The sequence below is a fragment of the Trichosurus vulpecula genome, chromosome 8 (genome assembly GCF_011100635.1).
Source record: "Trichosurus vulpecula isolate mTriVul1 chromosome 8, mTriVul1.pri, whole genome shotgun sequence".
Classification (NCBI taxonomy): Eukaryota; Metazoa; Chordata; class Mammalia; order Diprotodontia; family Phalangeridae; genus Trichosurus; species Trichosurus vulpecula.
Window position 1 is genome coordinate 111,380,884 of NC_050580.1, and position 18,258 is coordinate 111,399,141.

General features: G+C 36.9%; 1 protein-coding gene across 2 annotated transcripts in view; it reads left to right on the forward strand.

Annotated features, from left to right (window-relative positions):
• The window catches only part of NT5C2 (5'-nucleotidase, cytosolic II), a 102,160-nt gene that overhangs the window by 16,714 nt on the left and 67,188 nt on the right, over nucleotides 1–18,258 (forward strand). For both annotated transcript variants that reach the window (XM_036735749.1, XM_036735748.1), the window contains exon 2: nucleotides 5,931–6,047. In XM_036735749.1, the coding sequence (XP_036591644.1) occupies nucleotides 5,947–6,047 (101 nt within the window). In that variant the 5' untranslated portion in view covers nucleotides 5,931–5,946. The remainder of the gene's footprint in view (nucleotides 1–5,930; nucleotides 6,048–18,258) is intronic.

Genomic DNA, 18,258 nt, shown 5'->3' on the forward strand with positions numbered 1-18,258 from the left:
TCAGCATAAGAAATTAAATAAGGATTTTTGGAGAGTTCTGCGGAAGCTGCTGATGACATATGAAGACTAGCAGATGACACAGAACCCATGACCAAAAACGTAATCCAAATTTTATGATAAGGTACTGTAAACACCCCATAAAAGAAAAAAATTCAGACCTCTTCTCTGGTACAAAAGGAGGGCCAAAATATTTTACACAGATTTTCTGGATTTGGGGGTGCCATGTCCCTAACACCCATGTTTTGGAAGGGATAACTGTAGTTTATTACCATATAGACTGTCCTTAAATAGAGAATAACGCCAATTATAAACCATATTTGGGTCTTTTGCAAACTTTTCTTGGGGAAAGGGAAGTTTACATTCAAACCACTGTGATATCATCCTATGAGAAATTGTCGAAAAATAAGCAGTTTTGAAAAAGCAATTCATAAAACATCCTGTCACTGTATCTTCCTATAATTACAAAGACTAAGTGGTAGATTTTAATTATGTTAAATATTGTAGTTATTACATCAAAGATTAGTTAACTCTCAAAAGTCCCATTACCTTTCTTGAGGCTTTCTTTTTTAACATAATGTTTTGTTCATTTCCAATGAATTAAGAAAAAGCTTTGAAACTTTCCTTCAAATAATTTGAAAATAATTTTCAGAAAAGAAAAAATAAGTGTGAAATTTAGTGAGATGGAGAACTTGCTAGACTAGGAGTTTAAAACTAGGATTCTAGTCTGGTTCTCCAGGCTGACTATGATTTGGGCAAATTACTTTTAGCCTGTCTTTACTAGCCAATCCTTCCTGCATCTCCTGAGCCCTTAGGGCCTGAACTACATTTGGTACTTAGTTAATGCACATTTATGTTATCTAACCTCAATTTCTCTCACATATTTTTTCTTTCCTCAAGCCTGCCACATTGATGCTGTTCACCGTGAGGTCTCTTTTCTCTTTATCTCAAAATCCCTTGACATCATTCCCCACTGCCTCATTTCCTCCTGTCTCTCGTAATTAGATAGCCCTTCTCCTTGCTGAGACCAGCTCCTGCCTCTTTTATCCCAGCCCTTCTCATATTCTCCACCAGATTGCCCCTTTATTCATCTCCTCTCTAATTCATAATCTCTCCTCATCAGCTGGTTCCTTTCTAATGCCTTCATACAGGCCTAAAAAACTTTTCACTAAATCCTGACATTCCTTCAAGCTGTTATCCTCAAGCTCCTCTCATTCTCTGCCTGAAGTCTAGAAAACTCTATAGTCCTTGTCTCCATTTCCTCTCACTTTTCAACCCTTGCAGTCTGGCTTCCAGCCTTTTCACTCAACTAAGACAGTTCTGTAAACTTATCAATGATCTCCTACTTGCCAAATCTGATGATCTCTTCTCAGTCCTTACCCTTTTTGACCTCATTGGTTTTTTGGACACTGTTTACCACCTTCCTCTTGGATACTCTCTTTTTTCTGGGTTTCTGTGACACTAATTTCTTTTAGTTTCCCTTCTGTCTGCCTGATTGCTCATTACTTTTCAGTCTCTTTTACTGACTCACCATCCTTATCATATACCCTACCTTTGGAGGTGTACCAAGACTTTGGCTTGGGCTGCCTTCTCTTTCTACAGTCTCTCATTAGCTCTGGTGGGTTTAATTATCATCTCTTTGCAAATGACTCACACATCTTTGTATACAGCCCCATGATCTCTGTGCTAGTCCTTTATCACCAGCTATCTATTGGACTGTTTTAAACTGGATGTCCTGGGGACATCTCAAACTCAACATGTCCAAAACAACACATCATCTTTCTGCCAGACCCACCCTATGTTGAATTTCCAGTCGTGCAGATTCATACTCTTGGGATTATCTTTCACTCCTTCCTTTGTCTCATCCCATATATCTGGTCACATTTCTTAAAACTTGCCATTTCTACCTCCATACTATCTCTTATATTCAAATCCTGCAGTTTCCTCACACAGCTACAACTTCAGTTCATTTTCTCGTTGTCTCTTTCTTTAATTATTGCAGTGTCTTCCTAATAGGCTTCCTGCCTCAAGCATCTCCTCGTTCTAATTCATCTTCTATACGTCTGCTAAAGTAATATTTCCATAAGTGTGAATTTGACCATGTGACTCCTTAATAAACTCCAGTGGTTCTCCGCTGCCTCTAGGAAAAAATACATAATTTCCTCTGTTTGGCATTTAAAGCCTTTAACAACTTGGTCCCCAAAGGCCTTTTTATTATATGCACATCCTCCCCTTGTACTCTGTGGTCTCGTCAAACTGGTCTTCTGTCCATTTTTCACACGGGGTTCTGTCTATGCCATGGAACTTTATCTCCCATCTCCATACCTCTGCAACAACTTTTCCCTGTGACTGGAATACACTTCACCTCTTCTTTATAGAGTTCTCATTTTAAGACATAGCTAACTAGCCATAGGACTCTGTCTTCTACATGAACCCTTTCTTGAGCCCTCTGTCTGCTACTGCCCTCCTTTTATTTATCTGGTTTTTATTCTGTATTTCTTTTGTATGTGCTTATAGATTTGCATGGCGTCCACCTGCCCCACCCATTGAATATAAGCTTCTTGAGAGCAGGTTTCTTTTCCTTTTTTGGTCTTTGTAGCTCTAGAACCTTGCCATGTTCTCAGTTTCACAGAATTTGAAAATAGTACATGGTAGACATTCGATAAATGCTTATTAATACTACCTATTGATATGGGGCAGCTAGGTGGCACAGTGGATAGAGTGCTGGGGCCTGGAGTCAGGAAGACTTATCTTTCTGAATTCAAATGTAGCCCCAGACACTAGCTATGTGACCCTGGGCAAGTTACTTCACCCTGTTTGCCTCAGTTTCCTCATCTGTAAAATGAGCTAGAGAAGAAAATGGCAAACCACTCCAGTATCTTTGCTAAGAAAACCCCAAATGAAGTCATGAAGAATCAGACATGACTGAAGAACAGCAGCATCTTGCAATATTTGTTATTCACTACTTTATGTATCTGTCAGATTGTGTAAACTCTGGGAGGACTTATACCTCCACATTCCACACAGAGTGTTTAATAAATCTTTGATGTTTAAAAAATTAGTAGATAAAATTATGATGCTCTGATATAGAATGATTACAAGTTAGCATTAAATTATAGACCTTTAAAAATTAGAAATAAAATAAGGTTTTGATTTAAATCTACTCAAATATTAAAGTTGCTTGAATAAGAATGCATGTTATTTTTCATTCTGTTATTTCTAGCATACATCATTGATTTGGGTTTCCTTGTGTTATATTGATATAATCATAGTAGAGTTTAGCTTAAAATTAATGTCCAGTTAGACTCCATCAAACCTTTGCAGCCAAAAAAGAGACATTCACTCTAGTGACACGAATGCATGAGATGCTTTAGTTCCTCTCTTTTAGTCTATAGTCTTTAACACCAGATGAAAAGCAACGTATGCATATGTTGAAAAAAAGGAAAAAGCACAGTATTAGATCATCAGAAGGGGACATGTTATTTTAGTGCTTTCCTCAATCACCGTGCTTTCCACTTTTTATCATTCCCCTTGCTTGGAAATATGCTCTGTGTGAAGGACACCATCCAGTTTGCCTGGACCATAGAGTACAAGGGCAGGAGCAAGGCCTAATGAAAGGTCCTTGGGGTCCATGATGTCCAAAGGCTTTACGTTTTAACCCCTCCACCTGTCAGAATCCTTATCTGCTTTCAAGGGTCCTATCAGGTGTGGCACCTTCCCTGATAACATTGTCTGATCATCTCCTTAGATAAAATTCTCCTCTTCTCTGATTTTCACAGAGCATTCTATCCAGATCACTCCTTTGCTTCTATGACTCATTCACTTCTCTGTGTACATCTTTCTATCTCCAAGGGGAATGGAAGTTTCTCAGAGGCAAAGTGTCATTTTTATCTTTGTATCCTCGGTGCCTTGATTACAGCAGGCACTTAATACATATTTGAATGAAATTGGATTGATGTCCAGGATGGAATGAAATTATGCAATTGTTATTTTGTCTATCGAAGTATGCTATTTGTTTTTCTGGTTTGAATTAAAACTTTGTAAGGTGAAATGCTGGGCAAGAAAAAATAATGTGGATGGTTCCATTCAAATTGTTCTTTACTCCTATGGTATTTGTGGTATGTTTTGTTCATTGAAGTGATCAAGAATTTTTTTTAGATGTAAGACTTATAGGTATATTTAGCAACATTCTAGGAAATAATTTTTTCTCATTTTAGTTTTCTCTTCTACAATATTATTCCCTTCCCACAGAAAATATTTGCAAGTTTTGATTCCCAAATAAGATTATAAAGAAATTTTACCGTTGGAATTGAAAATAGCCAGATGGTTATCTAGTCTACAAATCTTGAAGTGTAGAGGTTGTTATCTGTCAGAATTGAGGCCTGCAGTAGAGAGAATGCTATTTTGGAAACATAGAACTTTAATCATAGAAGCTGTCTTAAAGACACTGGTAATAATCTGGTATGTTTTTAAACTCTGTGTGAAAGTTTTTCATATTTATTTAAAGCTATTTACAGATGATAACTTCAGAATTAAGAGTGTAACTTAAGAATGTTGCATTGTATTACAAGTATGCAAAGTTAGGAATCTCAGCTGCCTGGTCAGTTAGACATTTACTCTAGTGACATGAATGCATGAGATGCTTTAGTACCTCTCTTTTAGTCTATAGTCTTTAACACCAGCTGAAAAGCAATGTATGCGTATGTTGAAAAAAGGAAAAAGCACAGTATTATCATCATCAGAAGGGGACATGTTATTTTAGTTTCCCACTGAAATGTCTTCACTGAATCAAGATGAAATGTTAGGTCCTTAGTTTATCCAGGTTATACTTGAAAAAATTTCCATTTGAAGAATTTGGCTATATTTTTTGCAAAACCATAGTTGAAAATATTGTCATCACTATCTCCATATGCTAAGAAATTGTAAAACAAATTTTTCTTAGTGTTCTGTACCTGGAAATATGTTTCATTCCTGACAAACTTGAATAGTTTTTTTATCATATGAGAACTTTTATATGAATGTATTTTTCTTTATGTTTCAGATTTTCTTTAAATTCAGTGCTCAGTTGTGATAATTAGCTTATCCTAGATGCCTGATTTTATCTACTCTTTCCAGCTGCTTTTTGTTATAGTTTTATGTTTAATTGTTTGATTATATATATGTGTGTGTGTATATATATATATATATATATAGTGTATATATATATATGTATATGCTTTAATTTTGTACATCACATAAAAAAACTTTTTGGAAGCAGATAGGGAGAATAACAATCACAGATAAAGCAATAGATTGCTATATTGGTACTTCACTATCCATTACATTTTTCTTAAAAATTAGATGGGTTAGGGGCAGCTACGTGGTGCAGTGAGTAGAGCACCGGCCCTGGAGTCAGGAGGACCTTAGTTCAAATCCGGCCTCAGACACTTGACACACTTACTAGCTGTGTGACCGTGGGCAAGTCACTTAACCCCAATTGCCCTGCCTTCTCCCCCTCCAAAAAATAAAAATTGTATGAATTAAAGAATACATGGCTTATTATAGATATTACATGTATATACACTTATTAACGTTACTCTGAAATCAGTATATATAACTTCAAATAATCAATTTTTAAAAAAATTTATTGTTTGAAAAATTATGTATGTAAAGTTCTCAATTGTATATTTTCTGAAATTTGCTCAAAATAAATAATTTGGCAGTCATTTTGAATTATTTATTAAAAGTAGCATTGCCAATATCGAGGTTAACTTTCATAATTTTGAGGGTAGTTATCTACATATGGAGGTTATTTTCATGAATTTACAAATATTTTGAAGCAGTAGTTTCTTCAGTCAGTTGTTTGTAAACTAGCATTTCATGGGTATGTTTATTTGATACCAGTGAAGAGATACCAATACTAAATAGCTCTACTCTTCTTTCTTGGAATGCAGCATATTGTTAAAAAAGATGAGTACCTCTTGGAGTGATCGGTTACAGAACACAGCAGAGATGCCAGCTAACATGGATAGGCATGCACTGAAAAAGTATCGGAGAGAAGCCTATCACCGGTAAGTCTTTGGGTACAGGCTTATTTGAGTATTCTTATAAATGGATTACTGAATATTAAGATTTCAGGTACTAGGAAGAGCTTCACCATGATTATTAAGGATGTAATCCCTAATTAACCATTCCTGCCAAACCGATGACTGTCTTTAAAAAAAGAAATTTAAAATATTATTCTACTGCCTGCACAATTAGTATTACAATAGGTATTTAAATTTTTTTATAATTATGAACTTGACAAACATAAAAGGAACAATTTACCATACAAAGAACAGAAAAAGAGGACCGCATATGAAACTATGAATGTCTACTACAGCTTCTTTGCTTTAAAATGTATTTCTTATTTAATGTACTAGTTCAAATATTGCCCTGCTTCTTCTGTTCTCTTTTATGTTTTTTTAAATTAATTTAAAAAATTAACACATTTATCTCCACTCCCATCTGCAGTGGAAAAAAAGGGGGAAAACCCTGAAAACAAATACAAGCAAAACATGTCCCATTCTTTACCCCCCCTCTTTTGGGGGATGGGTATCATTCTTTGTCATCTTTGGCCCTCTAAAATCATAGTTGATTATTGTGTTGATTGGAGTTCTTAAATCTTTCAAAGTTGTTTATTTTTACAGTATTGGTATAGCAAAAATTGTTCTCTTGGTTCTTTTCTCTCCGCTCTGCATCATTTTATACACGTATTCCCTAGTTTCTCTGATATTCTGTTGTTCTATTCAAATGATTCATTAGTTCTCTTTTCTTTCCTTTTTTTGATATCACTAGCTCTTCCCTCCTTAGCTCTCACTCCTTTAAAAAAAAAAGCCTTCCCTTGGAAAAAATAAATAGTGAAAACAAATCCACTTGTTGGCTGTGATGGAAAGTGTATGACTCCATATAAATTTTCACTATTTTTGTATATTACCAACAAAACCCAGCTGAGAGAGATAGAAAGAGAAATTCTATTTAAAAATAACTACAGCAGGTACAAAATACTTTAGGTTTCACCTGCCATAACATACAGGAACTCTCAATACAACTACAAACGTTTTATATAAATAAAGACAGACCTAAATCATTGGAGAAATACTAATTGCTCATAAGTAGTCTGTGCTAGTATAATTAATAATGCCAACATCACTGACAATGGCTGTGCAGTCATCTCTGCCAGATCTTTCAGGACCTGACGATGTGGTTGATCTGGACCAGGTGATTTAGGGAAAGCTACATCCTCTGCCACCTCGAGTGTCAACTTCTTGTTAGTCATTTTTGTTTTGTCATTTCCAGCGTAAAAGGCATTTTTCTTTGTAAACAGAATGGAAGAAGAATAAGAATTGAGTAGCTCTGCCTTCTCTCTGTGATTAGTTTTTATTGTCCCGTCCATCCCATGCAAAAGTTCTGGTCCTTTAGTGATCTTCCTTTTTCTTCCACTATAACTGGAAAACCCCTTTTTGTTGTTCTTAGGTTCTCTTACTAGCCTCAGCTCATTCTATGCTTTAGCATTTTTATGCTGTTTTTACAGGATCACCATTACACAGTCTTGTATTCATTTTCTGTTACATGGTCTTGCTTAACGTTTTCTCTATATTTCCTTTTGAAATCTAAGTTGCTGAGTTATCTGTGCATTCACAGAGGTCTCTTTAGACGTATCCGTTCTTCTTTCTCACTGGAATTACCTCCCTTTTTGTCATAACATTTCATTTTTGAGCATCTCCTATCCCTCCTCAACTGACTTCTTCTAAAGCATTTTATCTATGGCATTCTATCCATTTTTCCTCTGAACCCATTGAAATTTGCTTTCCTAAAATCCAGGGTACTTAGACTGTGCTCAATTTTCTTCTTTTTTTTTCCTTTTTAGTTTACAACACTCAGTTCTACATAATTTTGAGTTCCAGGTTCCCTGCCGCGCCCCCCCCCCCCCGCCCCCAAGACGGCATGGAATCTGATATATCTTCTGCGTATAACTTCACATTGAACTTATTTACACACTAGTCAAGTTGTAAAGAAGAATTATGACCAATGGAATGAATCATGAGAAAGAAGAAACAGAACCAAAAAAAAAAAAAAAAACAACACAAAAACAAAAGAGAGGAAAAAAAGGCGAGCATAAAGTGTGCCTCAATCTGCATTCATACTTCATAGTTCTTTCTCGGAATGTAGGTAGCAGTCTCCATCGTGAGTCCTTTGGAGTTGTCTTTGCACCTCGTGTTGCTGAGAAGAGCAAAGTCTATCAGGGTTAGTTCTCACAGAATCCGTATATCTGTGGTTGTGTATAATGTTCTCCTGGTTCTGCTCTGCTCACTCAGCATTATATCATGTAGGTTTTTCCAGGTTGTTATGAAGTTCATATCTTCCCCATTTCTTATAGCACAGTAGTATTCCATTACATTCATATACCACAGCTTGTTCAGCCATTCCCAAATTGATGGGCATCCCCTTGATTTCCAATTCTTAGCTACTACAAAAAGAGCCGCTATAAATATTTTTTGTACATATGGGTCCTTTTCCCACTTGTGTGATCTCTTTGGGATACAACCTTAGAAGTGGTATTGCTGGGTCAAAGGGTATGAACATTTTTATAGCCCTTTGGGCATAGTTCCAAATTTGTGCTCAATTTTCTTTTCCTTCTCTATCATAAGGTAAGATGGGGTGGTAACTTTCCGCCAAGGTTCCATCAACCAACTCCTTCCTGTTAGTGAGAATCATATCCAGAATAAGTTTCCTTTTGTTATTCTACTTTTTGAAGGATGAAATTATAAGTCAGGTCAAGAATTTATTTCTTGCTTTGCTTTTGGCACAGGGCCAGCAGATATCTAGAGAACTCAGGTCCTCCCATCACTTCGCTATCATGCCTCTGTGCCTGGCTTGTGATCTGTTTCTCAAACTCCTATTTCTTCTTCCTATCCCAGGGATCTGAAGTGTGCTCTACAGACAAAATAACTTCCGTTTCTCCCTCCTTTGACCTTCACCTGTGTATTCTGTCATGCTTCTCGTCCTCTGGTTTCTTCACTTGAATACCTTCTTAGTATGTGCTACTCCACTCCCCCTTTTACTTTCCCTGATTCTTTAGAATGAGGTATTTTCATCTTGAGCCATGGTCCAGTCATGAGTTTCATCTTATAAAGACTCAGTGATAGCCTAGTCAGAATTTTCCCCTTGGGTTAGAACGTTTAGGTCCTCTTGTTTGCCCAAATGTGGAGCATTTGTATATAGATTCTTGAGGCTATGGGTTTACTCTTTTCTTGGATTTTGTCTTCTGTGAATTTTTGAGTCTTGGCTGTTCTTCTTTTTTTAAAACTACTCAGTAGGATCTAACTTTTGGAATATATAGTTATTTTTCTCTGTCCCCCATGCTTTTTTTAGTTTAAAGCACTTGTTGACAGTGGATTTTGGGGGGAACATAACTGACTCTATTTTGTTTTTTATTCATCATTTTGGTGTGTGATGACCCCTGTATGAACTGTCAGACCATCTGCAGCAGCTGGTTTCCTTCAGTGTCTTCTCTAATTTGTATGAAAAAAAACTTAATTGCTTTTTAAAAAAGAGGATTTCAGAGTCTCTGGACTGTTCCTTTACCCTATTTAGCCTGACAGATGATTCCTTTTGATTTACTGAAACTAGCTACACTAACAGGGACACATCCCTTATCTATCTCCTATAGGCAATAATATACATTTTTCTCATGAGGCGTACTTTTTCTTGTGTGGCTAGCTGCACTGTAATGAGCAGCCAGCCTTTTTATTTTTCATTTCATGTAACATGTAAATACTACTAGGGAATTGTGAAAGACACATTCCCCATCAACTGCTAGTGGGGTATGTCACACTCTGAGTGTAATAAAACCTCTTTTGATTAATGTTGGCTTAATTAGCCTTAGCTAGTCAACCTGATAAGAAAATTCATGCAACACATTTTTGATTAGTTTTGCAAGACTCTTGTCAAATACATTTTTACTAGCCTTTGCTAGGTGTGTTTCATCTTTAGCCAGAAATCTGTTAGTCCTTTGCTATAAGGTGTGATAGAAAAATCCATTCTCAGACTCCATTTTTTAGCCAGCTATTTACTTTCCAAACTAATTTTTCTTTTGCATCCCTTGCCTGCATAAACTGCGCTCCTGTGTTCTTCAGTTTTCCTTACTGAAGACGTCATAGTCATTGGCAAAACTTATTAGGTTCCTTCTTGTGGTAGATCACCCCAAATGGGTAGTGCCCATTCATTTCAGCAGGTCTTGGCAGATTCTCTTCTGCTTTGGAAGGCAATAGATCTCTCATGTTGTTAGCAGGTCAGCACATAACTGGCTCACTACTCCTAAGCTGGGAATCGACAACTGTAGCTGCACTTCTTTATTTCTCTGTGCCTTAGCAGATAACTTCAATCATAACATCCCTGGGAAGACAAACGTCTTCATCCTCAGGGCATCCAGCTTTCTCCTTTTCAGGAAAAGCCTTCAATTTGCTGTTGTACGATTGTGCTTTTCCTTCCTTTTCTTTTCTGAGTAAATACCCTTCCATGTTCAGTTATCCTGACAAGGATCATATCTCTCCTTCGTAACTTAGATACCTTTTTCCCTATTGAAGCCTTAGAGCTGTTTCCTTTAGGAGCCCTTGATTCTCCCTAAGTATCTGGAATGGGGAGAGGCATTCTTTGAGGACCCTTTATCTTCTTCTCTAAGATGGAGATTAGCCCAGTGTATAAGTCATTGACTGGCAGAAATATAGACATGTCACACCCACTATAAATCACTATGTAGTTTCCCCTCTTCTCCACATAATGGTTGATATTTCAGTTGTCAGGTCTTAATGCCTCAGCCACGTCACTCAGATTCCTTTACTTCTTCTCAGTAGCACCACAGCCGTGGCGACAGCCTTCTAGTCCTCTTATCTGTGTTTCGCCAATCCACTCCTCAGTTTGCTTCATCTGTTTATTGTTCCATTTACCTTATTTCCTTTACCTTGTCTTATTTCCCCGCCTACTGTCTTCTTGTTCTTGAGTCTACACCTTCAGGTTCTGTTCGATCTTCCTTAATCTTTTATATGTAGTCCGTTCAGGACATCTGCTCCTCCTCCCAAAGCCTTCTTCTCTGGAAGCCAGAGGTAAAAACATGAGGACACAGTTGGTTAGGACATATAGTCAGTAAAACAAAAGCCCTAAATTCAGACAAGGTATGCATGATCATCGGGGTATGTTCCTGTTCAGAACAAAGATAAGGATTTTAGCGTTGGAGAGCAAAGTGAAGTTTATGGCTAAGGTAAAGATAAGCAAATAGTCATGCGAACATGTGCCACTTAGAGTATGCGGCTTTGAAGAAACTGTACTAATATGGCCATGAGAACATAATTGGAATAATACTTTTTAATTGAAATTTATTTTTTTCAATTAGCAAAAATCTCTTCCACACCCTGAGAACGAAAGAAAAACAAAATTCCTTTTGCAAGCATATATAGTAAAAGCAAGGCAAATTTCTGCATTGGCCAAGCGTAAAGCAGTGGGCAAAATATTTCATCATTAGTCTTCTGTGATTGTGGTTGGACATTATGCTGATCAGATTTTCCAGGTCTTTCAAAATTATTTGTCTTTACAGTATTACTCTCATTGTACAAATTATTCTCTTGGCTCTGCTCATTTGACTGTGCTGAACCCATCCCTTTCATAATTTCCTACATCACAGTAGTATTCCATCACATTTATGAACCATAACTTGTTCATAACTCGATTGTTGGGTACTTCCTCAGATTCATGTTCTTTGCCACAAAAGATATATATATATATATATATATATATATATATATATATATATATATATATATATATATATATATATATATATATATTTGTGTATATCCTTAGAGTTTGTTTTGCTTAGGATCCCTCCCTTAACCTCCCCTTCCTCTTCTCTCCTTTCCTTCCTTTTTCCCTGAGTGAAATGTATTTTTGTACCTATCTCTGTGTATTTGTGTGTATTTGTATTCTTCCCTCATCTCATTAGTTCATATGAGAATAAGGTTCAAATGTCCGATGTTCCCCTGCCCCTTCCTTCTTGTTTGTATAGACTTCTCCTTGTGCACCCTGATTATTTGAGATAACTTACTTAACCTTATACTTCCTCCATCCTGTTGTCCCCCCCACCCCGTGTATTTCTCTTCCCTTCCACTTCTGTTCTTCTTTTAAGACCATTAAAATATAACAGAACCACTCCTAGGCCCTCTTTCTAATTCGGTTCCCTCTATGACCTCTGAGGATGATAGGGTTCAGAGGAGACACATGTATCATGTCCTTGTATTTGAATGTAAGCAGTTTAATCCTTTATCATTTTTTGTTCGTGTTTACCTTTTTTACATTTCTCTTAAACTTCTGTATTTGTACTTCAAAGTTCTATGCTGCTTTGGTCCTTTTCATCAAGAATGCTTAGAAGTCCTCTATTTCATTAAAGATCCATTTTTCCCTATGATTATACTCAGTTTTTCTGAGTATTAGATTCTTAGTTGCAGGTCTATATCCTTTGGCTTCTGGAATATCCTTTTCCATTGTCCCTGATCCTTTGGAATGATAGCTGCTATTTTAAATACCTACTGTGGCTTCTCAGTACTTGAATTCTTTATTTCTGGTGGCTTGCAATATTTTTTTTTCTTTAACCCAGAAGCTCTGAATTTTGGCTGTACTGGTTCTGGGAATTTTCATTTTGGGTTTCTTTCAGGAGGTGACCTGTGGGTTCTTTCTATTTCCTAGCATTCTGGTTCCCAGAAATTTGGGCAGTTTTCCTTTAAGATTTATTCAGATATGATAACTAGGCTTTTTTTTTGGTCATGGCTTTCAGGTAGTCTGGTGATTTTTTTTTCACCCTTGATCTATTGCTCAGATATGTGCTTAGCATAGTATGATTAATAAATGCTTATTGACTATGGATTACATTACGTTTCTTCTATTTTCTCAGTCTTTTGACTTCGTTTGAATATTTCTTATTGTCTCATGGAGTCATAGACTTCTGTTCAATCCATTCTGATTTTTAGGGAGTTTGTTGCTTGGAAAAGGTTTTGTATCTCTTGTACCAAGGTGTTAATTCCCTTTCCAATTCTTTATCTAACAGTTATTATTTTTTTTCATTTTTTTCTGCTAGCACTCTCATTTAATTTATAAAAACAGTTTTCAGCTCTTTTGAAAATCTTGCTTCATTTCCTCTAGGAATTCTAGTTGAAATTGTGTCTAAGCTGTGCTTTTCTTTGAGGCTTTACTGTAAATGTTTTGGAATCATTCTCTAATTCTTGGTTTGTATCCTGAGTGTCCTTGTTAACCACAAGAGTTTTTTATGGTGAAATTTTTTTGTTTGTTTGCTCATCATTCCATCCTTCTTTCTCACTTTGGATTTGATGTTAGGGCCAGGTTCTATGGCACTCCTGTAGGGAAGGTCCAGGCTAGTCCTATTGCTGATTTTGTGGGGTATTGAGTGTTGTGCTATTTCAGGATCTCAGGGATAGCTCAGGCTGGAACTTGTAAATTTTCAGTGTTCCTAAGTGGTTAAATCCAGAGCATATTCTGATTACTGCTCACCCTGGTTTGAGCTCTATAAGTTCCTTACCTGGGTTTGGATCATAGCAATAAAAGACTTCTGTAGGAGCTCTCCTGGTCCGGAGTGACACAACAAATTCAGTATTTTTTGGTATTTTTTTTTTACATCCCCATCATCTCTATTACTGGGCATTCCACTGATAGAAAAAATAGTTAAGCAGAACAAACTAATATAACAACATGTTTGATAGCATATGAAATATTACATTCCTGTAGTCTACCTTCCCTGTGTTAAGAGGAAGGAAGTGTGTTTCATCATTTGTCTTCCACAATTCAGATTAGTTATTGCATTAATTTAAATTCTAGTCTTTCTGTTTTCCTTCATATTATTTTGGTCATTTGATATCTAATTCTCTTTTTTGGACTGTATTGGTCCTTAGAAGTCTTTTAAAGCTTTTCTGAATTACTCATATTTACTTTAATGTATATTACATTAGATTCCATATCACAATTTTTTCATGCATTCTTCTGCTTTAATTTCAGGTTTTCTGTTTTGTTTTATTTTTTGCTACCACAAAAAAATGCTGCCACAAATCTTTGGCATGTAAAGGACCTTGGACATCCTCAGGGAATATGCCTAGTTTGGGAGCAAATTTTATGAACAGTTTGGTTTCTGGTCTGACATAACTACTAATTATTTTCTAGAAAGTTTGAATCAGTTCTAACATCCACTCTGGTTTGTGTGCTTTTCTTACATAGTCACTTCCACATTTACTGTTTCTATCTTTTGGCAAGAGATGGCCTGGGAGATAGAGGACCAGAAGTCTCTCCCCTTTTCAGTACTTCTTCCACTCAGTTACCAAAATGATTTTCTTAAATTAGCACAGGTCTGATCATATCACCTCTTCATTCAGTAAACTCCAGTGGCTCCCTATCACCTCCAGGATCAAATATCAAATCCTCTGTTTGATATTGAAAGCCCTTCATAAAAGCCTTTCCTACTTTCCGGCGTTCTTGCACATCTTCCTCTTCTTGTACCTTACTTCCACATACTCTGCAGTTCAATTACATGGGTCTGTTTTCTGTTCTTTGTACAAAATTGTTTTCTCCTAACTCCAGGGATTTTCATTGACTGTCCCCCACGTCTGCATGTTCACCCTCCCTCCTCATCTCTGCCTACTGGTTTCCTTTAAGTCCTAGCTAAAATCTCACCTTTTATAGAAAGCCTTTCTATATCTTCCTTCACTCTCTTGTTTTTCCTCTCGTGATCATTACACTATCATATACTATCATATACACTATGTGTATAGTTTGTTTGTATATGTTGTTTGCATATTGTCTTCCCCATTAGACAGTGAGCTCCTTGAGAGTAGGGGCAGACTTTTCTTTGTCTTCCCAGAGTTTAGCACGTAGTACAAACTTAATAAATATTTATTGACTGACTGGCCTTGGAGTTAGATCAAAATTTAAGTACTGCATTTTAACCTATACTAGTTGTGGTTTTTGTTAAATTGTTTTTCATAGTGTCTGATTCTTCATGACTCTATTTGAGGTTTTCTTGACAAAGATACTGGCGTGATTTGCCTTTTCCTTCTCAAGATTATTTTACAGATGAGGAAACTGAGGCAAACAAGGGTAAGTGACTTGCCCAGGGTAGCACAGCTAGTAAGTGTCTGAAGCAGGATTTTAATTCACAAAGATGAACAAGTCTTCCTGACTCCAAGCCCAGCGCTCTATCCACTTTGCCACCTAGCTGCCCCTAGTTGTGTGGCAGTGGGCAAATCACTTAACTTGCAACTAAGACTGTTAGTTACAGATGAAGTGAAGACATTTCTTCACTGGAATCTCCATAAGTCTATTGTCTCCTTCCTCCCTCCCCCTCCCAAAAAGCTTCTTCTGGTTTGCTGATGTGAAGTATAACTTGTTCCTCTAACCATAGCTTTTGCTTTCCTCCTCTTGTCTCTTTGCAAATCTATGTTAGGACTCTTTGCTCTTTCTTCCTAGGTATTAATAAATCTGGGTAAACAGGATTTCTAGACAGATACTTTTTTAAAAATCATATTAAAAATTTTTCTGTGTCTGTGCTTTGTAGGACTTTTAATCATGAATGAGTGTTGTATTTTGTCAGAGACTATCAACTGATATAATTGAGGTTTGAATTTTTTGCCTTTGATAGGAGTATTGTTTTTTTTTTAATCTCTGAACCATCCTTATTTCTCTTATATTAATCCAGCTTTCAGTGATTAATTTTTTTTGATAAATTAATGTAGTCTTTTTGCTAGGATTTTATTGAAAATTTCAAAATCTAAATTAATGATATCGCTTTCTTTTGTTGCTTTATCCTTCCATGCTTTAGGTATCAGGACTATATTTCTTTCCAAAAAGGATTTGAGTACAATGTTTCCTTTACCAATTTTAAAGGATAATTTATATAGTATTGGTATTAATTGCTCTTTTAAAAGTTTGATAGAATTCTCCTTTAAATAAATTCTCCTTTAAAGCCATGTTTAGTCACTAGCTTTTTATTTTTTCCACAAAGATGTTACTAAGGATAATATAGTGAGAACAGCAGTGATGCGTACTCTGCCATAAATGCATGTGGAGTGGACATGCTCTTAAACATTCTCCTTTAAATTCTTCTTAAAATTCTCCTTTAAAATATCTGAAGCAGAGATTTTTCTTTAGCCTTTTCCTTTTAACTAGTTAAGTGAGAGTTTTGTTTTCCTTATTTTGAGCACTACAGTTCATCTTTATTTAGCATTTTAATGTTTACAGAGCACTTACCTCACAGCAACACTATGTTGGTAGATAGTGTATTAGCATATCTATTTTGCAGATTTAAGAACTGAGGCTGAGAGATTCTAGATGATTTGCCAGGAGTCTTAAAGCAGGTAAATGTTAATTATGACTCAGAACCAAAGATTCTGACTCTTAAGACCAGTGGAGTAATGTTTCCATTACACCATGCTGCCTCTTCTAAATATAAATATAAAAAAAATTTTGTTTTTTTACCATTGAATTTGATGCAGGCAAGCTTTTTTCCCATTTTAAACTCTGGGAAGTGAGGAGGGAAAAGGAAACAAACATATTTCTACCCCTAAATTGTAAGTTGTGCTTGCTTTATATATTTACCTGCTTATTAAAAAAATTTAGCTTGGATTTCTAAGGCTTATAACCTTGAAGCTAATTTTTGATATTCAAGCATAACCAGCCAGCCATAAAAGTGCTGCTTATTCTCTGAAATAGCCCTTAGATTTTATCATCTTTCTCCGCTTCCCAGACACAATTGTAGCCAATGTACTCATCACCCAATACCTGGATTGCTTCGGTATTCTCCTACCTAGTTTCCTTAAATTCAGTTTCAGTTCTTTTATTAATTAAATATTTTTAAGCACATGTGTACTATTATAACTTAAATTTGTGTTTACAAAGCACTTTCTTCACACCAGCCTTGTGAAGTAAATCTCATGTAAATGTCCTTGTTTTACAGGTGAGGAAACTGAGGCTCAGAGATTATGATTTTCTATAGGTCACAAAACTATTTAACACACTCAGTGCCAGAAGTAGGATTTAAATTCGTATCTTCTGACTCCAGGTGTAGCGCTCTTCGTACCGTCCTCTTCTGCCTTTGTGCAAAGACACTGGGATTGTTGAGAAGCAGAGTGATGCAAAGAGAAATTAGACACATTTTTTTTGTCTTTTTTTTTTTGCAGGGGGGAAGACAGGGCAATTGGGGTTAAGTGACTTGCCCAAGGTCACACAGCTAGTAGGTATGTCAAGTGTCTGAGGCTGGATTTGAACACAGGTCCTCCTGACTCTAGGGCTGGTGCTATACTCACTGCACCACCTAGTTGCCCCACACATTTTTATTTCTATAAAGATTGTATAGTCTGGTAGAAGGGATAAGTCATATATCTATATATCTGTAACATAGAATAGAATTGAGAGGTAGTGGGTCATAGTAGGTAGAGAGATGACCAGAAACCCTGAAGTCCTGGATGGAAGGGCAGCTACCTCTGACACATCCTGGTCACATAAACAATAAACTCTCAGGGCTCTAGGTGACTCAGAATAGGTGAAGACCTGTGCTGGTGGAGGCAGCTTCTTCAACCAAGTCCTGGCTTGGCCTGCCCTTATAGGAGAGATGATGGATTAGAAGGCCTCTGTAAAATGTGAACCTACAACCCCCATCGGGGATGGTACTGCCTCCCTGGGGGCTGGCAGGATCCAAGGAGATTACACTTGTGAAGTGTTTACTTAGTGGCAGGGCCTGGAAGAGCACGTGCTATATACATGTTAGCTATTATTGTGTGTGTGCACGCGCGCGCGCGCACGTGCATGCATACAGACATGTCTATAGTTATATGTCACCCCTCCTTTGGGGCTACTTCCCCAGATCCCTGTGAGTTGCAGGCCCAGAGGGTGTGCAGCCAGCTGCTGCTCTCAGGATTCCAGGGCAGTCCTGAGCCGCCAGCATTCTAGTTTTATCACTTACTGCCACAACCACTGTGCTTCTCGTCACAAAGAAGCCATGTTTAGTCACTAGCTTTTTATTTTTTCCACAAAGATGTTCTTAAGGATAGCATAGTGAGAACAGTAGTGATGCATACTCTGCCACAAATGCATGTGGAGCCGACATGCTCTTAAACCACGAAGATGCATAGATCTGGAGCTCATGTCACCAAGGGCTGCCTCACAGCTCCAGCTTACCAGAAGTTCTCTCTCCCA